At 39.1% G+C, this 24355-nt stretch overlaps 1 protein-coding gene across 3 annotated transcripts; it reads left to right on the forward strand.

Annotated features, from left to right (window-relative positions):
• Window positions 1-2149: 2149 nt before the first annotated feature.
• Window positions 2150-24330, forward strand: LOC125473086 (transformation/transcription domain-associated protein-like). 3 transcript variants are annotated; one of them, XM_048575384.1, is made up of 35 exons: window positions 2150-2407; window positions 2692-3506; window positions 3652-3777; window positions 3874-3959; window positions 4714-4822; window positions 5504-5599; window positions 5694-5756; window positions 5860-5919; window positions 6778-6846; window positions 7885-7966; window positions 8119-8168; window positions 8247-8345; window positions 8432-9664; window positions 10279-11283; window positions 11356-11691; window positions 12065-12323; window positions 12423-12645; window positions 13028-13403; window positions 13605-13754; window positions 13835-14056; window positions 14205-14426; window positions 14844-15497; window positions 15897-16154; window positions 16267-16614; window positions 17345-17754; window positions 17830-18256; window positions 18628-19926; window positions 20302-20562; window positions 20687-20977; window positions 21073-21543; window positions 21786-22217; window positions 22475-22753; window positions 22921-23472; window positions 23566-23775; window positions 23998-24330. In XM_048575384.1, exons 1-35 carry the CDS (start codon window positions 2350-2352, stop codon window positions 24115-24117), a joined length of 11751 nt encoding a protein of 3916 aa, XP_048431341.1. In that variant the 5' UTR covers window positions 2150-2349; the 3' UTR covers window positions 24118-24330. The 3 variants fall into 3 exon arrangements, with proteins under 3 accessions (XP_048431341.1, XP_048431342.1, XP_048431343.1); XM_048575385.1 differs by having other exon boundaries at window positions 8280-8345; XM_048575386.1 differs by lacking the exon at window positions 5504-5599.
• Window positions 24331-24355: the final 25 nt, after the last annotated feature.

Here is a 24355-nt window from a genome sequence, read left to right on the forward strand (position 1 = left end):
AGCCGATAATGTCTTTTTTTTTCAACCCACAGTGTTTCGTATTCATGAGAATTCCGTAAAAGTTTCATTCCCAATGGAGAAAGTTTGAAATAATTGGGATCTTCTGGAGATTGGATCCAATTACTAATTAATGATATGAGCCAAGGATCATAGGCGGATCAAAGTTAAGTATTGCAAATCCTAGTTCGCTTTCTAATCACTTTAAGACCAGTCTTCAATTGCATGAAGCTTTAGTGGCATAGAATTTGCCGCCTGGTCGGACAGATGAAAGTAGAACTATCTAGTGATGAATATTTGAATCATTCTCTCTTTGTTTCATATGCTTAGAATAGTAACATCGCTTGTAATGAAAAAAAAAAAAATTCAAGTTTTATAAATGTTTATAAGGGTTATGAAATCGTTATTGGCACTTCAAATATCTTATTATGCACTCCAAATTTTTTATATTTCTAAGAAAAAATATACTTGAGTGCAGAATAAGGTTTTTTATGGAATGCTAATAACAATTCTCGGTAGGTCATGATATTTATTGTTACTACTTCATTGTTAAACACGTGTGGTACAATTTAAGAAGTGTGCAATTAACTGTCGAGTCCTATAAAAGAGTTTGACGTACCATTCTCATACGTGATAAACTCAAGAGAGCGCTCCAACCAAATAATGTAGGACAACTTTGCACTCCGGCGCTACCGCATTACTTCGTGGCGATGTGATACTTGCAACAAGGATATATATGAACTTGCTGTGCAGGGGAGGGAAGATTCATACGCTTGGCACTCCTTGGGAAATTTCCTTCTACTTGGAAAAGCATTTAACGCAAATAGTATTATTGGAAATAAATTTTGATTGCTAAATATGGGAATGGAATAAACCAATACTTTTTGGTCGCATTTTACACCGTTTCCAAACACGTGATTGAAAATGGTAGTTTCAATTCCAAAGAATCTAATTTGTAAATCAAACAACTTAAGAAAATAAATTTAAAATTACTCTATTACCATTATGATGTTTATAAAACAATAATATCTAATCCCAAGAGGCACGAAAGAACATCGGCCAAAAAGAACACTGATCCAAAAGAAGGTCTTAGCTTGACGTATTTGGAAGAATGGTCCCAAGCACTTTGGGAGCTCATGGCCTCCAAATGTTCTATCAACAACTAGGCCGAATGCTTCACATAAAGTACTTTTGACCGCTGAAGGGCAAGTTGGTGCATTGACAGCTTTATGGCACAAGGTTCCAGGAGCAAAGGGGCATGTCTACTAAGACATGAACTCCAGGCCATGTGGCGGTCAGCCAACGGAATAGAGGCATATGAAAGGACATAAAGGTTGACAGGTAGGGCGTTCGGGTGTAGATTTCCACCAACCCGAGAGCCCTGAGCAAGGCGCTCAGCTGTGTTGTCCCAAGAAAGCATGCAAGTAGACTTGCACAAATGTCACCTCGTTACCATGTGTCCGCCAAAACGGAGGGACAACTAGAAGGTCAAATTTGTATATTTGGTGCGTTAATTGCAAATGAAGTGATAGGCTTGAGCCCATAGACAGAGGGCTCATTGAGGCCTTATATTAGGAGGACAAAGTATTTCTTAAAAGGGGTCGAAGGAATGGAGAGGGATAAATTATTGTGTTAAGCTGAGCGCTATTTCTAACCTCATATTCAATATAGTGAAAGAAGCTCATTACATGTAACCCAATTTTGAAAGGTAAACTACTTAAATTTTGCTATCAATTTCCTATTATTTTCCTCTAATGAACTTGTATTAACTGTTGATGTTCTGATAAACTTATATTTTAGTCAATTTTGGCATTAGTTATTTTAAATGGCCAATTTTTACACACATCTCACTCAAATTTTCATTAAAAATTCACTAAACATTATTCTTTATTTTCCTTTTCTGAAATATTACTCTTAATTTTTTTTTCTTTCTTAAGACAAAATATTAGAAAACCATTGATTGGTCAAATAAAAGAAGATCCATATGGGCCACATCCAAGTTTTTGGCCCTCTAACGTTCCACAATTTCGTCGAACCACTATATAGAACGGCCTTCGTCCCCAAAAGACCACTATTCCCCTCAAATGTCGATTGTCGAGTCCTCCCCGAAGGACCTGAGTCTTTGACAGAGACACTGTCAGCGTAAATAGCTTAACCTTTACGGAAATTAGAACGATCACGAACAGCTCACCAATTTCCAAAACCCTAATTTCCCAAACATTCAAAATTAAATCCCCTTTTTCTACCATCCCTTCTATTTCAGCCACTGCAGCAAGTAGCGGAGCTCCGGGTTTTGCTTGGAGTGGAAGAAGCTAGGGTTTTTGGGTGGTTTGTGCTCATGCTACTGAGTCCATGAGTCCTGTTCAGAATTTCGAGCAACATGCTCGGCGTCTCGTCGAGCCCGACCTCCGTACTCTCTCTCTCTCTCTCTCTCTCTCTATATATATATATATAGATATAGATATATAGATATACGTATATTTATCTGTCAAGCATAATTCAACTATGTTTTTGAACTTTTAAACCTCCGTTAGTAGAAATTTTAATATTTTCCCGTTAGTGCATGTCTAGTAAACCAAACACAGCCTCCGTTTTCGGACTCAATTAACTATGATAGATAAAGCTTAATTTTGATTCAACCAAGTTTGATTGATGGGTCTTTAAGATGTTATTGTTCGTTTTTATTTGGAACAGCAATTCAGGCAAGGCTTCAGATGGCAATGGAGGTTCGGGACAGCCTAGAGATTGCACACACTGCAGAATACTTGAATTTTCTAAAATGCTACTTTAAAGCATTTTCAACGATTCTTGAGAAAATTACAAAGCCACAGTTTACTGACAATCCCGAACACAAGCTCCGGAATATAGTGGTGGAGATTCTCAATCGTCTCCCCCACAGTGAAGTACTCCGCCCTTTTGTCCAGGAGCTCTTGAAGGTGGCAATGCATGTACTTACTACTGACAACGAAGAGAATGGCTTGATATGTATTCGTATAATCTTCGATCTCCTCAGGAACTTTAGGCCAACTCTGGAAAATGAAGTTCAGCCATTCTTGGACTTTGTTTGCAAGGTTTACCAGAACTTTAAGTTGACTGTTAACCATTTCTTTGAAAATGGGGCGGTGGGCGGGGAGGATATTAAGCCGATGGATACTTCTTCAGATCAATCGTTGAGTGGTGGTATTGGAGGTGGTAGTATCGGCGGTGGTATTGGCGGTGGTATCGGCGGTGGTATTGGCGGTGGTATTGGCGGTGGTATTGGCGGTGGTATTGGTGGTAGTGGGTATGCTGGGGGTGGGCAGCTTAACCCCAGTACCCGTTCTTTCAAGATAATTACCGAGAGTCCCCTGGTGGTCATGTTTTTGTTTCAGTTGTATAGTCGACTTGTGCAGACCAATATTCCTCACCTATTGCCTTTGATGGTTGCTGCTATATCTGTTCCTGGCCCTGAAAAGGTTCCTCTGCATTTGAGGACTCATTTCATTGAGTTGAAGGGTGCACAGGTGAAGGTAAGCAGGTGTTTTTGCTGAATATATATGTATTAAATTCTGTGAGCGGGGCACTGTTCTTTCTTACTTATCATCTCATGTTTTTGTCCACTCATCAGTGTTTTCTTCTTTAGTTGTTTACTAGTTTGTTTCTCTTCTGTTGCAGACAGTTTCATTTTTAACGTATCTGTTGAAGAGCTTTGCTGATTATATCAGGCCCCATGAGGAAAGCATATGTAAAAGTATAGTCAATTTGCTTGTTACATGTTCAGATTCTGTATCAATTAGAAAGGCAAGTATTCTTGTCTCTAATTTAATCTTTCTCCACTTGGATCCGTTTCTTCTTTCATGACTGTAGTCTGAATGACCAATATTTTGTTGGGCGCAGGAACTGTTAGTAGCCTTAAAACATGTTCTTGGAACGGATTTCAAGAGAGGTTTATTTCCTCTGATTGACACACTATTGGAGGAAAGGTAACACTGTTGACTCAATCATACGGTGACCTCGAAATTGCAAAAAACATGATACAGAAAGTTTACTTCAAGCTGACTTGTGAAATCTTTGATAAATGCAATATCTTCATATAATGGAGAAGAGATGTTCTTGTTTATAGCCTTCAAACATATTCTTAGAAAAGATTTCTAGAGGGGTTTGTTTTCTCTGTAATGAATTCATGGTTAAACGATAAACATTATGTGCCAGAGAGATGTACAGAAATGTGGCTGCTAAGGACATGCAGGCTGGAGAAAACATTTGGCACATGGTGCATATAGGTTGCTCTTTTAATATTTATGGGAATCTCTGCTTCCACCTAGACCAGTCTTATGCTAGAAAGTACTGTCGGTTGCCAACAGAATGAAGTGATTTCTTTTTCGGTTTTGCTGAGATATAGAAATAATTGGTTAGCTTCGTATTATGTGTCATGGAATGTGCTAAGATGTTGACTTTTATAGCATTTATATATATGTTCAATTATATTCTCCCCCAATCAGCTTCCTGTTTGAGCATCATTTTTCCTCCTTGTAGTTTGCAATAATCACAAACTTGCCAGAACTGTAGTGTCCATTCCCACATTTTTACATGTCAATTATTCCGACTTGTTTCAGTTTAAAACCTCAGTTTCACCTAGATGCTAACCTGTTTCATTGGTGACAAGAAGTAAGAATATTGTTGTAGCTAACTTCTGTTCCAGTTTTATTTAACCCCTATATGCTTTAACATTTTCAGGGTTCTGGTTGGAAGTGGTAGAGCCTGCTTTGAGACATTGAGGCCATTGGCATATAGTCTACTAGCAGAGATTGTTCATCATGTTCGTGCGGACCTCTCTTTGTCACAGGTATTTCTATTGTGTTTTGTCTAATATAAAACTAGACTGCTGTTCCATCACTGTCTTCTCATTAATGAGGCTCGACCCTTCATTATACACTTTTCATTCACTGTGTATTGGATGGTCATACCTCCTTATCATCATCTGCAATTAGGCCCGGTGTCAGCCTTCAGTTATGCATTCTGAGAATTATGGATATTGACTTGATTGTTGCACTTCTGCAAGGTGAGAGAAGAAAGCCGGTTTAGTAGTTCATAGGTGGGAGATTTATGCTGATTTTTTTTTCGATGAAAGGAGATCTCCCTTTTACTTGATTTCTTTTTTCAATGAAGCTCGTTTTTCCTATCTAAAAGAAGTTGGTTCAACCTGAATCCTTAAATGAACTTTGTTTAAGTTTAAGTGCATTGTCCAGCGTTATGAGTATGCTTCCCAATAAATCTTTTATGAGCCAAAGTAACCTTCCTTTAATATGATTGAGAAGTGTGAAATCAATCAATTAACTGGGTTTTGTGTTTTTCTTCTGTATTCTTCCTTTAATGATCAGTGCCCCATTTGGCACTTCTTTTCCTTTTTTATTTAGTTTCTTAATGTTTGATGGTTGTTAATCGCAACAGTTGGCATCATACTTTCAAATCACACATTCACACAGTATTTTCGAACAAGCTTACCTTTATAACCTTTATGCTGCAGTTATCCCGAATCATATACTTGTTTTCAAGCAACATGCATGATGCTTCATTGTCGCTCAGCATTCATACTACTTGTGCTCGCTTGATGCTGAATCTGGTGCATATGCTAACTCTATTCTCCAGGAGATTATGTCTGTTTTGTTTCATTTGGGGATGCACTTTATGTATTGTTTTTTTGGTACACTATGCAGGTGGAGCCAATATTTGAGAAAGGTGTTGACCAACCATCTATGGATGAAGCACGGATTCTATTGGTCTGAGTTACAGCCTAATTGTTTGCCTATATTGGCTTGACTTGGATAACAGTACGAATTTTCTCTTTCCTCCATTCTTATAAAATAATTTGGTTCTTTGTAGGGGCGTATATTGGATGCTTTTGTTGGAAAATTTAGTACTTTCAAGCGCACTATTCCTCAGGTAATCTTTGATTGCTGTACCACAAGGGCCTCTTGTTTAGTTGATAATTTGGTTTCATGTGAAAGCTTTCATATTAGCATACGGGCTTATGTCAACATATAATTGTGTGTGTCGTCTTTGTAAGGTTGTTGTGAGTAAAAGAGTTTTGTGTTGCATTTCATACTTTTTGGACCTCAAACAATGATGTGTTTTCCAACAATGTATTTAGATTTATATTTGAGGGAGTTGGTTTTTGAAAAGAAGAAGCTTAATTCCAAACCAAAGAACTTGACATATAAATTTATAAAGTGAACAAGTAATCCACCATACACAGGCAAGATAAATATAATTGATTACGCTACATCGATCTTAATACACTCTATATTATGATATTACAGCTTTCCAATCTCGAATATGATCAGATAAAGATATGTTCCTAAAGACAGGAGAAACATGGGCCCAAAGTGCCACCCAAAACTTAACCTTCTCTGCACGTCCTCCACTTCCATCCCTCTGACATCTTCATAGATTTGTTGATTCCTTTCTGACCAAATAGCCCAAACAACAGCCAGCATCAAGCAGTTCCAGAAAACTTGAGCCTTTTTTTTCACCACCTAAGATCATAAACTTCCCACTAAACAAAGAGAAGCAAGGTTTTGGTACCACCCAGCAAACATGGATACCGTTAAATAAAAAACACCATAATTTCTGGCTAAAAGGGCCTGATAAGAAGGCATGATCAGCACTCTCTCCTGAACTTTGGGAGAGTCGTTGGCTTGTGCGGTTCTTTGTATTTGCTTATATCTGGGTGATTTTGGTTGATTGTTATTTGTTTCATGCTTATTTGTCAATACTGACATGTATTCTGTCAACTGATAGTTGTTGGAGGAGGCTGAGGAGGGAAAGGACCGTGCTACTCTGAGGTCAAAGCTTGAGCTCCCTGTGCAGGTAGTTTTGTCAACTTTTCTTTGAGATGCTGTTTGTGTGGGCATTAATGCCTTATGGTTTCCAGTTGTCTGTTAATATTTTGTCTTGTATCACTTGTCCGAGCTCTCTTTTCCTTTTAATGATAGCTATAGGTTTATCACCTATGTTGCACTTGTGACTGATGTTAAAAAATGGTAGTAAATATGGTTACCATTAGGGATTATGAGCCAATTGAATTACACGTAGCTTTCAGTTTCCTTTTTGAAAATTTCTGGAATTATGACGTGGCACAGGTTTTGAAACTGCTTGTATTGATGTAATTCTTTGGAAAATCAGGTCGATATTACTTTTTGTATGGAAATAAAATGCAGGCATATTAGTTGTATTGCTGTGGTTCAAAGGAGGCCCCATTCTAGTTTATCCCCTCACTGGTGCATCCTTTGCAAATCCAATTTGGAATTGGTTGACCATAGTTTCTTGCATTGTCTGGTGACTTTGAGTTTGTAGCTGAAGCTGGTTAAGGAGATGGGCATCACACGGGTCGTCCCGAAAAATTATCACCCCCCCTTTCTCTAGTGAATTGGAAGGGAACGAAAGCCAAGTTCATGTGGGGTTGTATGTTTCATGTGAAAATTTGGGTCGTTTGGATGGAGAGAAATAAAAGGATCTTGGATGATTTGAAGGAGCTGGTTTCACAAAGCTGTGGGATATAGTTTTGTTTTTGGCTGTTCTCTGGGCCTCTGTTTCCTCAGAGCTCAGGGGAATTTCTCTCTATTTGACTAGGCTAGACTAGAAAGCCACCGTTCTAATTGCTTTTTGGTGTTTGTTTGTGCTGGGTTGTTTTCTATGTTCTAGTTTCTAACCTGTGCTGTTTTCTTTTTTTGGTTCAGTCTTCTTGACCTACCTCTTTGCTGTTTTCTTTGATCTTAATACAATCATTTACTTATAAAAAAACTTCTTCCATTTCTTTAATTGCTTGATTGAATAGCCATCCTTTTTCATTAAGCACAGGATCTTTTTCATTTTTTATTTACTTTGTGGCATATCATTTGGTTGCAGGCAGTTTTGAACTTGCAGATAACCGTTGAGCATTCTAAGGAAATCAATGATTGTAAGCATCTGATTAAGACATTGGTCATGGGTAATTGATCCTCACCACATTTTTTGCTATTTCTCTCCATGCCATAGATAATAATGATACTTGTACTTCTGATAGTTATGTTCTTCAGTTGGGTTTTTGTTTTTATTTTTTTAATTTATAAATAATTGATCAGTCTTTGCTGTATTTGTCAGGAATGAAGACTATCATATGGAGTATCACTCATGCACACTCCCGTGCACAAGTATTATTATCTCTGTTATTAGTTTTTCCTGAGTTTGTTAACATTTGTTATCTTATTCAACATTTCTGATGGTTTAAGGTTTCTCCTTCCACGCTTGGAACACACCCACAGGTGCTTGTTTCACCATCATCTAATTTACCAGCACCTCAAGCATTTAAAGGGATGCGAGAAGATGAGGTATTACAAATTTACAAATTCATATAATGAAATTTAACATTTGTATTGTGGTCCCAATTACTTGATACGACTTTGTTATTGGGTAGGTTCGGAAAGCTTCTGGTGTTTTAAAGAGTGGGGTGCATTGCTTGGCTCTATTCAAGGAGAAGGATGAGGAGAGGGAAATGCTGCAGCTCTTTTCCCAGATTCTGGCTATTATGGAACCTCGAGATTTAATGGACATGTTCTCGTTGTGTATGCCTGAGCTATTCGAGTGCATGATTTGCAACACACAGTTGGTTCACATATTCTCGACACTTCTGCAAGCTCCTAAAGTATACCGCCCCTTTGCAGATGTTTTGGTTAATTACCTTGTAAACAGTAAACTTGACGTTCTGAAGCAGCCAGATACACCTTCAGCAAAACTAGTATTGCATCTCTTTCAGTTTGTATTTGCTGCAGTTCCAAAAGCGCCTTCAGATTTTGAACGTATTTTGCAACCTCACATTCCTGTTATAATGGAAGTGTGCATGAAAAACGCTACTGAAGTTGAAAAGCCTCTTGGTTATATGAAACTTCTTCATGCAACATTTCGAGCACTTGCAGCATGCAAATTTGATCTTCTTCTGAGGGATTTGATTCCTATGTTACAACCTTGTCTTAATATGCTGTTGATGATGCTTGAGGGTCCAATAGGGGAAGATATGAGGGACCTTTTGCTGGAGTTGTGCTTAACCTTGCCTGCACGCTTAAGTTCTTTGCTACCCCACCTTCCCCGTCTTATGAAGCCTCTTGTTTTGTGTCTTAAAGGAAGTGATGATCTTGTGAGTTTAGGTTTAAGAACACTTGAGTTTTGGGTAGATAGTTTGAATCCTGATTTTTTGGAACCCAGCATGGCCAATGTAATGTCTGAGGTGATTTTGGCCCTATGGTCTCACTTGAGGCCTGCTCCCTATCCTTGGGGTGCAAAAGCATTGCAACTCCTTGGTAAGTTAGGAGGTCGTAACAGGCGTTTTCTCAAAGAACCCCTTGCACTTGAGTGCAAGGAGAACCCAGAGCATGGTCTTCGCACAATTCTTACATTTGAGCCTTCAACCCCATTTTTGGTGCCACTGGATCGATGCATTAATCTTGCCGTGGAAGCTGTTATGCACAGAAATGGTGGAATTGATACTTTCTGCCGAAAACAGGCATTGAACTTTATTCGCGTTTGCTTATCGTCCCAGCTTAATTTGCCTGAAAAGATTAAGGACGACGGAGGCACACCTAGTCGGTTGTCAACTTTGTTGGTCTCTGCGGTTGATTCTTCGTGGCAGCGGCCTGAAACATCAGACATGAAGGTTAGTTTGGTTTAATGTTATTTGTTAAGTGCTGAAAGCTGTCTTCTAGTGATTTGAACCTTATGATAAAAACTTTTATTGCTTTATATGTTAGTCAAATTCATGTCTGGCCATGTAGTTGTGATAATGGTGCTAAAGTGAAAGTTGAATTATATGGTCATCCTGTTATTGGTCTTCACTGTAAGACCATCTTCATTATTTAGTGCTTTACTGAGAAGATGCTGCAAAATACTTCAGTTAATGTACGAGTAAATCTATGTATTAGAATATACCTGTGTGGCTATTAATTGTCTGTATACCTTGACTTATCTACATAATGTTCATTCTTACACCATTGTTTACTATGCCTGATCTTTTCGACACTTTATTGTCAAGATACTTTTAGTCCCCCCTCTCCCAACCAAAAAAGAATGAAAAGTGAATACTCTGTCAATGGCTTACTGGGTTTTGTATTCTCATTGTTTGTCTATTACAATTGTTTTATTGTAACTTCTATTCCATATCTTCTTTACCTGTCCCTTAATATTCTTTCCACTGAGTTTATGTTATAATAAATCTGGACATGATTAAAAAAAATAAGTATTACGTTATAATAAATCTGGACATGATTGCAGGCTGACTTAGGTGTAAAGACGAAGACCCAACTTATCGCTGAAAAATCTGTTTTCAAGACTCTCTTAATGACTGTTATTGCTGCCAGTGTGGAGCTAGATCTCCAGGACCCCAAGGATGACTTTGTTGTGAATGTATGCCGCCATTTTGCGATGATGTTCCATATTGATTCATCCTCAACTAATACCTCAGTTGCCAATGCTGCACTTGGGGGTCCTATGCTTTCATCTAATGCTCATGTGGGTTCCAGTTCCAGGTCAAAGACTAATACTTCTTCGAACCTCAAGGAGTTAGACCCGCTGATATTTTTAGACGCTCTTGTTGATGTGCTAGCAGATGAAAACAGGCTCCATGCCAAGGCTGCACTTAGTGCTTTAAATGTTTTTTCTGAAACACTTCTCTTTCTTGCTCGCTCAAAGCATGCTGATGTTCTGATGTCAAGAGGCCCTGGTACTCCAATGATGGTCTCGAGTCCATCAATAAATCCTGTATACTCTCCACCCCCAAGTGTTCGCATCCCTGTTTTCGAGCAACTTCTGCCCCGTCTTTTGCATTGTTGCTATGGTACAACCTGGCAAGCGCAGATGGGAGGTGTTATGGGACTTGGTGCTTTGGTTGGTAAGGTCACTGTTGAGACCCTGTGCCTTTTCCAAGTAAGAATTGTGCGTGGTTTGGTTTATGTTCTTAAAAGGCTTCCTATATATGCTAGCAAAGAGCAGGAAGAGACAAGTCAGGTGCTTACACAGGTTCTTCGTGTGGTTAATAATGTCGATGAAGCAAACAGTGAACCACGCCGGCAGAGCTTTCAAGGAGTGGTTGATTTCCTTGCTGCAGAATTGTTTAATCCCAATGCATCTGTTATTGTCAGAAAGAATGTTCAGTCGTGTTTGGCACTTTTGGCTAGTAGAACTGGTAGTGAGGTATCTGAGCTACTTGAGCCATTATATCAAAATTTGCTTCAGCAACTTTTAGTAAGATCACTCCGGTCAAAAACCGTCGATCAACAGGTAATCTATGTTGTTAATGGTTATTACTAGAATTTGTTGTAGTCCTTTCTGACTTGATTTGGTGGTACATAGGTGGGGACAGTTTCAGCTTTAAACTTCTGTTTGGGCTTGAGGCCACCTCTTCTCAAGCTGACACAAGATTTGGTTAATTTTCTCCAAGAAGCATTGCAAATAGCTGAGGCTGATGAAACTGTGTGGGTTGTGAAGCATATGAACCCAAAGGTGGCCACATCACTAAATAAGCTTCGAACAGCCTGCATTGAGCTACTTTGTACTACCATGGCGTGGGCAGATTTTAAAACTCCGAATCATTCAGAATTGCGTGCAAAGATCATTTCCATGTTTTTCAAATCTTTGACATGTCGAACACCTGAAATTGTTGCTGTGGCCAAGGAAGGGCTGCGACAGGTTGTTTTCTTTTGAATTAGTCAATCCATCTCTCTTTTCTAGTTGTATTGTAATGCATGCCTGGATGTATTAATGATGATTGTTCTAGGGAATTATTGGCTTCCTTTTTTTTTTATTTTGCCTTAGTGATTGCCCCATTGTTGCTTGTCTATTTTTCTGGTAATTTTACTCATCTGGGGTCCATCTTGTTTATTTGGTCAGTTGAGCCATAACCATTTGGTGGGTGATTCATGGAATATAAATGACCATATTATGCATCATCTGGTTTCTTATTTCCTTTTCCACGGCATATGCTTTTCTTGCAATATTACTGGAAACAGTGTTTTTTATATTTTTTTATATTTTTTGAAAAATGTACTTCATTGCTGTGCAGGTTATTAATCAGCAGAGGATGCCAAAAGAACTTCTGCAGAGCAGCCTTAGGCCTATTTTGGTGAACTTGGCACATACAAAGAATCTGAGCATGCCTCTTCTGCAAGGTCTGGCCCGTCTTCTTGAACTCTTGTCCAATTGGTTTAATGTTACCTTAGGTGGCAAGCTGCTGGAACACCTAAAGAAATGGTTAGAGCCTGAGAAACTTGCACAAAGTCAGAAATCATGGAAGGCTGGTGAAGAGCCAAAAATTGCAGCCGGTAATGTATTTTTGGTTGTTTACTTTTGGTGATTTTCTTGTATGCCTATACATATGCATGTTTACAGATCTTATTACGTCACATTTGTGTTTTTTCCAGCTATCATCGAGCTTTTTCATCTTCTTCCTTTGGCCGCATCAAAGTTCCTTGATGAGCTTGTAACCTTGACTATTGAATTGGAAGGAGCTCTTCTTCCTGGACAAGTATACAGTGAGATTAACAGTCCATATCGCCTTCCACTCACAAAATTTTTGAATCGCTATGCGACATTAGCAGTCGATTATTTTCTTGCTCGATTAAGTGAACCGAAGTACTTCAGGAGGTAATATTTAGTTATGATATTCATGTGTGTGTATTTATGCATGGATAAATAGACAGTTAAAACTGAACCAATCCCCAACACGGTTTGGATCAGCCAATTTAGGCAGCCTTGTGATCTTTTGTCCATCATTTACCATGAAAATCCATGGTCACCAACTGTTGAAATAAAATAAATGGTTGGCATTATTTAGATTCAGGGATAATTGACCATGGAAGTATTCATGGTCATTGGTGACGAGTGGTCTATAAACTTTCTACGGATAAATGTATGTCTAAATTTTCAGACATCATATCATTATGATTAAATTGTGTTTGTACTCATCCGGCGTCCATACTCGTCCAGTGCTCTGTGTGCATTTAATATATTTTCTCATTTAACCTAGGTTTATGTGTATAATCCGATCGGATGCCGGCCAGCCTTTGAGAGATGAACTTGCTAAATCAGCGCAGAAAATACTTGCAAGTGTTTTTCCTGAATTTTTGCCAACTGCTTCGGGAACGTCAACTCCACCTTCTGCTTTGTTGGGTGACGAAGTTCTTGTTAAGCCTCCATCTGATAGTTCTAATCCCCCATCTGCACATCCTGGTGCAACGCCAGATGCTTATTTTCGGGGACTTGCACTCATAAAAAGTTTAGTCAAATTGATACCCGGCTGGCTACAAAGTAACCGCATGGTGTTTGATACCTTGGTACTTGTTTGGAAGTCACCCGCAAGGTTATCTCGTTTGCATAATGAACAGGAGCTGAACTTAGTGCAGGCAAGTTTAGTGGCTTGTTATATTGAAGTTCTATACTTTCTTTGTTGATCATCGATTGGGTAATATTAAGATGGGAAAAACCCTTGCTTTCTTTCTTAAACTAATTATATGACCTTTCGGTTTTTTAACTCTCTGTGTCATGTAACATGCGGCCGCGTCTGTCCCTATGGTCTTTTTACTTTCTAATGTTTTTAAATGCAGGTTAAAGAAAGCAAATGGCTTGTCAAATGCTTCCTGAATTATTTACGGCATGACAAAACAGAAGTGAATGTTCTCTTTGAAATACTCTCCATCTTCTTGTTTCATACTAGAATTGATTTTACATTTTTGAAGGAGTTTTATATCATTGAGGTATGTACTTTTCTCCCTGTTTATGTCATTTGTATTTTACTTAGTTGACTGTTTGTGAAGCAATCATCATCTGTTCTCAGGTTGCAGAAGGTTATCCACCTAACTTTAAGAAAGCACTTCTCTTGCATTTCTTAAATCTTTTCCAATCAAAACAACTTGGTCATGATCATCTGGTGGTTATTATGCAAATGCTTATTCTTCCGATGCTTGCTCATTCCTTCCAAAATGATCAAAGTTGGGAAGTTGTTGACCAAGCTATAATAAAAACAATTGTTGACAGACTTCTCGATCCTCCAGAAGAGGTATATTTCCTGCAAAAATTAAAGGCTTTCAGTGCCACTATGTCTTATCTCCTTAGTTCCCTTTTTAAATAATCAAAAGTATTTTTTTTTTTTGGTAGATTATAAATTATTTTCTTTTTTTGATCTCACCATTTCTGTACATCCATAGGTTTCTGCTGAATATGACGAGCCCTTGAGAATAGAACTTTTGCAGCTTGCCACTTTGCTTCTTAAGTATCTGCAGAATGACCTTGTACATCATAGGAAAGAACTAATCAAATTTGGTTGGAATCATCTCAAACGCGAAGATAGTGCCAGTAAACAGTGGGCATTTGTAAATGTTTGCCACTTCTTGGAGGCCTATCAAGCCCCAGAAAAAATTATACTCCAGGTATTGCACATTGTGGCCATGATATCTATTTCAATCTTTTGTTGGCACTTGGCACAAGCTGTTAATCCCTTATTGACATTAAATTTTACTGCTTCGGAAATTTTGGTTTTGGTGCTCTATTTGTCATAGAATTTCAGCTTTGTGCTATTATTTATGCTCTGACAATAGGTCACTTCCCCTTTTGTGTTTGAAATGAAAATAACATAAATCCTATAATTCTAAGCTATTTACCAAACCTTTGATTGTTAGAGTGGTCTATTAACACATATGCTTGTTCTTTGATAATATGGAATGCACCAGCATGTGCTCACAGCTCGTGCACCCCCCTAGAATGCACATTCTTTGGGTTCATTGTTGACAATTTGTTAAAATAAAAATATCTTATTTTAGTACCCTGACGTTGATTTGAGAATGCAGGTTTTTGTAGCGCTCCTGAGAACTTGCCAGCCAGAGAATAAAATGTTGGTCAAGCAGGCCCTCGATATACTAATGCCAGCACTACCACGAAGGTTGCCTCTCGGAGATTCTCGTATGCCAATTTGGATACGGTACACCAAAAAAATTTTGGTTGAGGAAGGCCACTCAATCCCTAATCTTATCCACATTTTTCAGCTTATTGTGCGCCATTCAGATCTCTTTTACAGCTGTAGAGCTCAATTTGTACCTCAGATGGTCAATTCTCTTAGTCGCCTTGGATTGCCTTACACCACCTCTGCAGAAAACAGGCGTCTTGCAATTGAACTTGCTGGCTTGGTTGTTGGATGGGAAAGACAGAGACAAAATGAAATGAAAGTAGTGGCGGATGGTGATGTTACCAATCAGAAGAGTGAGGGTTTTAATCCAGGGCCAGCTAGTGCTGATCCTAAGCGTTCTGTGGATGGGTCTACATTTCCTGAAGATGCAACAAAGCGTGTCAAAGTTGAACCTGGTCTTCAATCCCTCTGTGTAATGTCGCCTGGAGGACCATCCACAATCCCTAACATTGAGACCCCTGGGTCTGCTAGCCAACCCGATGAAGAATTCAAGCCAAATGCTGCTATGGAGGAAATGATTATCAATTTCCTTATAAGGGTAACACCCTTCTTTCAACTTATCACACTTGTTTTCATGTATGAGTGAGATGGTTTGAAAATACTATGGTTTTCGTTACTTTGGCATTAAAGAATGTCATTATTTGAACCTAAGCTTTCTGGCTGATGATGCTCTGCCCGTTGACATTCCTTCCATGGAACTTCTGGGAATAGAATAGATGTCTAAACTTATCTTGGGCTTTGACATTATATACTCCATATATAATTGAATTTGTTCTGTTTTGGTTTTGTTTTGGAAACTCTTATGGTTGGTTTATAGGACACCTATAATTGAATAGGCAATCTTTCTGTAGCTGCACTAATGTTTAGCTGACATGGAGTCCTTGTATATTTGTTTGTAGTTCATAGTCTCACCACTTTCATGGGTTTCTGGAAACAGGTTGCTTTGGTCATAGAGCCCAAGGACAAGGAAGCAAGTATTATGTACAAACAAGCGTTAGACCTACTATCACAAGCTTTGGAGGTGTGGCCAACTGCCAATGTTAAATTCAATTATTTAGAGAAGTTTCTGAGCAGCATTCAACCTCAGTCCAAGGACCCTTCCACAGCCCTTGCGCAGGGCTTGGATGTCATGAATAAGGTCCTAGAGAAGCAGCCTCATTTGTTCATCAGAAATAACATCAATCAAATTTCCCAGGTATGTTCTTACTTCTTACACCACCATCTGTTTATCGTTTTCTTTTGCAAAGTCTGCTCTTACCTGGAGTTACACACTCAACTTTGGTGTTATGGGGACTTTTTTTTGACAGATTCTTGAACCATGTTTCAAGTATAAACTGTTAGATGCTGGAAAATCATTGTGCTCCCTGTTGAAAATGGTCTTTGTTGCTTTTCCTCTAGAAGCAGCTACTACCCCACAAGATGTGAATCTAATATATCACAAGGTTGATGATCTAATAAAGAAGCACATCAATACTGTTACAGCTCCTCAAACTTCGAGTGAGGAGAGCACTGTTAATTCAATTAGCTTTGTGCTGCTTGTGATTAGAACCTTGACAGAGGTGCAAAAGAACTTTGTTGATCCTAACATCTTTGTCCGTATTCTGCAACGCCTGGCACGAGATATGGGGTCATCATCAAATTCTAATTTGAGACAAGTATGTCTATTTTCTTATATGCTTACCTCTTTCATGCTTCATATACATTCATAGAAATTTTCTTTGTATATTCCTCGTGTATATGTTTACTTGCTGCTATTTTTCTCTATTATATGTGCGTCTATTATGTTGTATCAGCTGCCAGTGATCTGCTTTTCTATGTTACTTTTTGTTTGGTTTCGGGTTTTTAAATACATCATTGCATTTTCTATTCTTGGTCTTCTGAAGTTAGAATTTATGTTGCCTTCAAGTTGTGGGATAGTTCTATCAATTATTTTGTATGCAAACCTTTGAGACAGGAGCATACGTTTTCGGTCAGAAGGAGAACTCTGACAATTTGCAACCCAGTTGGAGAACACACCTGTGATTTGGCATTAATGATAATTGTTTACTAATCCTTTTTTCCAACTTAAACACGAAGTCTTATACACAAGATTTTGAACTCAGGACCTCCTCCATCAAAAGTGGGGAACTAAATGCCACTGGCTAAATGGTAATTGGTGATCGTAACCAATCAGGCAATGATTTTAATTTGTACAGCTCATTCAATATGCTCTGCCCTTCTAGTCAACTTATATCTGGAATGGTTGAATATGTTTCTGTTATTTGGGAAAATTTTGTATCGTTTAATGGACGTTTCTTTTTGTTTATCTTATAATGTCTTATATTGGATCATATCCCTTCCCACTTCAGTTGAATTATATTTAGCGAACCTTGTCCTCTATTTCAGGGCCAAACAAAAGATCTGGATTCCGCAGCTTCATCTTCTCGTCAAGGTGCCGATGTGGGAGCCGTCATTTCTAATCTGAATTCTGTTCTGAAACTTATTAGTGAAAGGGTCATGCTTGTTCAGGAGTGCAAAAGATCTGTAACTCAAATACTAAATTCCTTGCTTTCTGAGAAAGGTACTGATTCTAGTGTGCTTCTTTGCATACTTGAGGTAATAAAAGGGTGGATTGAAGATGACCTCGGAAAGCCAGGCTCATCTGTTGCTTCAAATGCTTTTCTTCCTCCAAAGGAAATAGTTTCCTTTCTTCAAAAGCTTTCACAAGTTGATAAACAAAACTTCTCAATTGCTCTGGAAGAGTGGGACATTAAATATCTTCAGCTTCTTTATGGATTATGTGCTGATTCAAATAAGTAAGTAATGTAGTTGAGTTCATTTTTGCTGTACTTGAATAAAAGGATATACTAAAATATCTGGTTGACTTCCAGATATCCTCTCTCCCTGCGTCAAGAGGTGTTTCAGAAGGTGGAAAGGCAATTCATGCTTGGTTTACGTGCAAGAGATCCTGAATTCCGGAAGAAGTTTTTCTCACTTTATCATGAATCTCTCGGGAAAACATTGTTTGCTAGGCTTCAGTACATCATTCACCTTCAGGATTGGGAAGCCTTGGGTGATGTCTTCTGGCTCAAACAGGGCCTTGATCTTCTTTTAGCAATCTTAGTTGAGGATAAACCTATTACTCTTCCTCCAAATTCTGCAAAGGTGCCACCACTTCTGGCTTCAGGTTCTTCAGACCCTCCTGGAATGCACCAACAGGTCACTGATATTCCAGATGGTTCCGAGGATGGTCCTCTAACATTTGATACCCTTGTTTGTAAGCATGCACATTTTTTGAATGAGATGAGCAAACTCAAGGTACGATGGTTCATTAGTTTTATCTTTGGTGAATCTATTTTGCAACGATGAGACCATCTGGCATGCTGACATGGTGTTAAGAACTCCAGAAGACGTTATAATTTTGATGGATTCGTAATCCCACTTCAGCATGACACTTGGCATTATTGTCACATACATTAATGTTTTATTACATTTGCCCTAAAACAATGCCTGGTTTCTAACTCTCTCTTCCAGATTCTGTTACTATTAATTATGTTTAATAGGTTTAAGTAATTTCGCTTCCTTATCTGTTGTTGGTGTCAAACCATCTTCAGACAAGCTTGTGTAATTGATATTCTACTCAAATGGAAAGTTCTGACCTTTCGTTTTGAATTTTTCCTTCGTTTTAGGTGGCTGATCTTATTATTCCATTGAGAGAGCTTGCTCATGCGGATGCCAATGTCGCTTATCATTTGTGGGTGTTGGTGTTTCCCATTGCCTGGGTGACCTTAGACAAGGAAGAGCAGGTCGCACTAGCTAAACCAATGATTGCTCTGCTTTCAAAAGATTATCATAAGAAGCAGCAAGGCAGCAGACCTAATGTTGTGCAAGCCCTTCTGGAAGGGCTTCAGTTGAGCCACCCTCAGCCTCGGATGCCAAGTGAGCTCATTAAATATATTGGGAAAACTTACAATGCATGGCACATAGCATTGGCTCTGCTGGAAAGTCATGTCATGTTGTTCACAAATGATACAAAATGCTCTGAGTCTCTTGGGGAACTTTATCGTTTGCTCAATGAGGAAGACATGAGGTGTGGATTGTGGAAGAAGAGGTCAATCACTGCAGAAACTAGAGCCGGGCTTTCGCTAGTTCAGCATGGCTACTGGCAGCGTGCTCAAAGCCTCTTTTACCAAGCTATGCTTAAGTCAACTCAAGGCACATATAACAACACAGTACCGAAGGCTGAAATGTGTCTCTGGGAAGAACAATGGCTGTATTGTGCTGGTCAACTTAGTGAATGGGAACCATTGGTAGAATATGGTAAGAGTATTGAGAATTACGAAATACTACTTGATACTCTTTGGAAATTGCCTGATTGGGTATACATGAAGGATCATGTACTTACAAGGGCTCAGGTGGAAGATACTCCGAAACTTCGCCTTATACAATCATTCATTTCGCTTCATGAAAGAAATGCAAATGGTGTGGGGGATGCTGAGAACATAGTGGGCAAAGGTGTTGAACTTGCCTTGGATCAGTGGTGGCAGTTGCCAGAGATGTCTATCCATGCTAGGATTCCTCTCTTACAGCAATTCCAACAGCTAGTTGAAGTTCAAGAGTCGTCAAGAATTCTTGTGGACATTGCCAACGGAAACAAACTTTCTGGGAATCCTGTGGTTGGTGTACATGGAAATCTTTATGCTGATCTCAAGGACATTCTTGAGACTTGGAGACTGAGAACTCCAAATGAATGGGATAACATGTCTGTTTGGTATGATTTGCTACAGTGGAGGAATGAAATGTACAATGCAGTCATAGAAGCATTCAAAGATTTTACATCAACGAACCCACAACTTCATCACCTTGGTTATCGTGACAAAGCTTGGAATGTTAATAAGCTTGCTCACATTGGTCGTAAGCAAGGCCTATACGATGTTTGTGTCTCAATACTTGAAAAGATGTACGGCCATTCAACGATGGAAGTGCAGGTATTACTAACTACAACCATATTATTTAATTTGATTTAGTTGCTTATTTCCATCCACCAGAAGTACAAATGAGCAAAAACATGGTTGTTGGGCCTTTATGAACATCCTCCACTACAAGCCAATGACTCTATTCTGGGGGTAACTAGCTGATATGTTGAAAGCCCTCAGTGTATTATTTTCGTTTCTGGAATATGTTTTGTAACTTGGTCATATGTTAATTACCATCTTGAACCTTATGTTGCTTGAATCCTATCATCTTAGTTAATGTTTTATACTTGTTGAACTGTGATATGTTGTTTTGGTGGTATCTTTTCATAAACCACTTCTGTTTTCCCTAGATACAGGTTTCTAATGTCTTTCCATGTATTTTACCAGGAGGCCTTTGTTAAGATTACAGAACAGGCAAAAGCTTATTTGAAAATGAAGGGGGAGCTTACCAGTGGTCTCAATCTAATCAACAGCACCAACTTAGAGTATTTTCCTGTGAAACATAAAGCAGAAATATTTCGTCTGAAGGGGGATTTCTTGTTAAAGATAAATGATTATGAAGGTGCTAATCTTTCATACTCCAATGCTGTCAGCCTTTTCAAAAATTTGCCTAAAGGATGGATAAGCTGGGGAAATTATTGTGACATGGTATGTCCTGTAATCTGCTTCAAATGCATTTGATGATTTTAGCTTCTTTTTTTCTTTTTTTTTTTTGGTAAAAAAAAATTATTTTATTTTGGTGCGTGACCTATTTGCTATCTGTTTTGCACAGGCTTACAGAGAAGGGAATGATGAAACATGGTTGGAGTATGCTGTCTGTTGCTTTCTTGAAGGAATCAGATTTGGGATATCTAACTCAAGAAATCATCTAGCTCGAATTTTATATCTTCTAAGCTTTGATACTCCCAATGAACATGTTGGGAGGTCTTTTGATAAATATATTGACCAAATTCCCCACTGGGTCTGGCTTTCTTGGATTCCACAACTCTTACTTTCTTTGCAGAGGACAGAAGCTCCCCATTGCAAACTCGTTCTACTAAAAATCGCCACTGTGTTTCCCCAGGTAAAATGTTAAGTTTGTCAAAGAAAGAGACATCCAAATATTACAGTATTTCACTCCAACATAAATATTGATTTTCTCGAGGATTATAATCTCAGGCCCTATATTACTGGCTGCGCACATACTTGCTCGAACGGCGTGATGCAAATAAAACTGAGCTTGGTAGTAGAATGGCAATGGCTCAAAGGATACAGCAAAGTGCCTCTGGTGCAAGTGCTGGTTCAATTGGGTTAGCTGATGGGAATGCTAGAGTACAAGGTCATAGTGGCAGTGGTTTATCGTCGGACAACCAAGTTCTCCAAACTGCCCAATCTGGTGGTGGAATTGGTTCTCATGATGGTGGAAACTCTCATGGGCAAGAATCTGAAAGGTCCACAGTTATCGAGAGTGGCATGCACCAAGGTAATGAGCAGCAAAGTTCCTCAACCATCAATGATGGTGGTCAGAGTGCATTAAGGCGTAATGGTGCTTTGGGCTCGGTACCCTCTGCTGCCAGCGCTTTTGATGCTGCAAAGGATATAATGGAGGCTCTTAGAAGCAAACATACTAATTTGGCTAGTGAACTTGAGGTCTGATATTTCCGTCTCAGAATTTTAAAGTTAAATATTTGATGTACTTTTGTTATTTATATATAGGGAATTGTTATTAGCACTCCAAAAATCTCATTTGGCACTCCAAACTTTCTATAATTAGAAAGAAAAATACACTTGTGAGGAGTGCCAAATGAGATTTTTGGAGTGCTAATAACAAGTCCCTATATATATATAAGAAAACCAATCCTAACTAATATTTTTTAACTTTCCGGTTGCAGACTCTGCTGACTGAAATTGGTTCAAGGTTTGTTACTCTGCCAGAGGAGAGACTTCTAGCTGTGGTTAACGCCTTGCTCCACCGATGTTACAAGTACCCAACTCCCACAACAGCTGAAGTTCCCCAATCGCTTAAGAAGGAACTCTCCGGTGTTTGCAGAGCTTGTTTTTCACAAGATGCTGTGAATAAGCACGTTGATTTTGTGAGAGAGTACAAACAGGATTTCGAGCGTGATCTTGATCCTGGGAGTACCACTACTTTCCCAGCCACACTCTCTGAATTGACTGAGCGGTTAAAGCATTGGAAAAATGTCCTCCAGAGCAATGTTGAGGACAGGTTTCCAGCTGTCTTGAAGCTGGAAGAGGAAAGCAGGGTGTTGCGTGATTTCCATGTCGTTGACGTGGAAGTTCCAGGACAGTACTTTAGCGATCAGGTAACTAAATCAGTGTTTTGCACATTTCTGCTCGTATCATTGTCCTGCCTTTATTGTTTGTTCTATGATTTTATCTGATTGGTCTTCCTGTGCCATTGGATGAATGGAGGTGGTTGTGACGTATCCCAAGTTGATTCTATTATGTTAAATGACTATCAAGCATTTGATAAACCCTTTCAGATCAAGTCGATTAAAAATTCTATTTCCTTTCTTAATGTATCTTCTTATATAAAACAACATTATTCTAATGTTTGCAGGAAATTGCACCTGACCATACAGTAAAGTTAGACAGGGTTGGAGCTGATATACCAATAGTGCGAAGACATGGAAGTAGTTTCCGGCGTTTGACTCTTATTGGCTCTGATGGTTCCCAACGTCATTTTATTGTCCAGACATCTTTAACCCCTAATGCTCGAAGTGATGAACGAATATTGCAGCTTTTCCGTGTGATGAACCAAATGTTTGATAAGCACAAGGAATCAAGGCGACGCCACATATCCATTCACACGCCAATCATCATTCCTGTTTGGTCCCAGGTTTGTCACATTTGAGGGATTAGATTCGATATGTATCTATGGATAAACCTATTTTACTATGCCCTGGTTGGTTTGTAGTTAGTTTGTCTTTGGAATGTGGTTGCCATTGCAACCATGGAAAGAAAAAGGAAGTTGCTTATTAAAATCGACTATTGCTGTATGTGCAGGTCCGAATGGTAGAAGATGATTTGATGTACAGCACCTTTCTTGAGGTGTATGAGAATCACTGTTCAAGGAATGACAAGGAGGCGGATCTTCCCATCACCTATTTCAAGGAGCAATTGAACCCGGTTGTATCCGGCCAAGTCATTAACGAAGCTGTCGGAGACCTTCGCCTCCAAGCTTATAATGACATAACAAAAAATCTTGTATCGGACGGCATTTTTTCCCAGTACATGTACAAGACTCTGTTAAATGGGAACCATATGTGGACTTTCAAGAAGCAGTTTGCCATCCAGTTGGCCCTCTCGAGCCTTATGTCTCTCATGCTACAAATTGGAGGGAGGTCCCCAAATAAAATTTTATTTGCTAAGAACACAGGCAAAATATTTCAAACCGATTTTCATCCTGCATATGATGTAAATGGAATGGTCGAATTGAACGAGCCAGTGCCTTTTCGTCTTACAAGGAACATGCAAGCTTTCTTCTCTCATTTTGGAGTGGAAGGCCTCATTGTGTCTGCAATGTGTGCTTCTGCACAGGCTGTTGTGTCACCCAAAGTGAGTTTTTCTTGGCAGTCGCTTTCTATATGAGCATAAATTATACGTAAGAAAAGAGATTGTGTCCTAAATCCCAATCTTTCTATTTCGCAGCAAAGTCAACATCTGTGGCATCAGTTGGCTATGTTTTTCCGTGATGAGCTGCTGTCTTGGTCTTGGAGAAGACCCCTCGGTATGCCTATGGCCCCGTTTGCTGGAGGGGGTAGTATGAACCCCGTTGACTTCAAGCAGAAGGTCATCAGCAATGTCCAGCATGTTATTGACCGGATCAATGGAATCGCCCCCCAGTACTTTTCCGAAGAGGTAAGCCAGTGCCTCCAATCTTATAACAACACAGAGGCTCGTACTAGCAACGATGTTGAGTGCCTGTGTCATAAAATGAGCCAAAATGCATGCTGTTTATGCCGATTTTTCTTCTCTATAAGTTTTAGGGTTTATCGGTTTCCAGAATTGATTCAGAATGCAGAATCAATTGCTAATTTATACGCCCCTAATAGCGTGTTGTGTGTGTTGTGCTGCGTTCAGGAGGATAACGCCATGGAACCACCGCAGTCGGTGCAGCGCGGAGTGACTGAGTTGGTTGACGCTGCCTTGACTCCGAGGAACTTGTGCATGATGGATCCAACGTGGCACCCCTGGTTTTAAAGTTGCAGCACAGATTTTGTAGAGTCGACAAGAGATCAGAAACCTGTCCAGACGACGTCCTATTTATGTACATATCCTGCTCTTGTTAGTGATTATGAGAAGTCTTTCTCAATCGACATGTTTTGAATGTAGATTACATGTCGTGTGTAAATTTTATTAAAGTAATTGAGTGAGATCCGGGGCCCAGGTTTTAGGTCCGTCGTTACAAATTTATAGGGATGGGTTTATCGTTGGAAGA

The sequence above is a fragment of a genome, unplaced genomic scaffold (assembly GCF_019419815.1).
Source record: "Pyrus x bretschneideri cultivar Hongxiangsu unplaced genomic scaffold, Pyrus_bretschneideri_v1 Contig8, whole genome shotgun sequence".
In the NCBI taxonomy this organism is placed as follows: Eukaryota; Viridiplantae; Streptophyta; class Magnoliopsida; order Rosales; family Rosaceae; genus Pyrus; species Pyrus x bretschneideri.

Coding starts and splice junctions, on each gene's coding strand:
- LOC125473086 (XM_048575384.1), top strand. CDS start 2,350: ATGAGTCCTGTTCAGAATTTCGAGCAACATGCTCGGCGTCTCGTCGAG. Junction 13,755..13,834: donor AGGAGTTTTATATCATTGAG/GTATGTACTTTT, acceptor ATCTGTTCTCAG/GTTGCAGAAGGTTATCCACC. Junction 20,978..21,072: donor TCGCCACTGTGTTTCCCCAG/GTAAAATGTTAA, acceptor TTATAATCTCAG/GCCCTATATTACTGGCTGCG.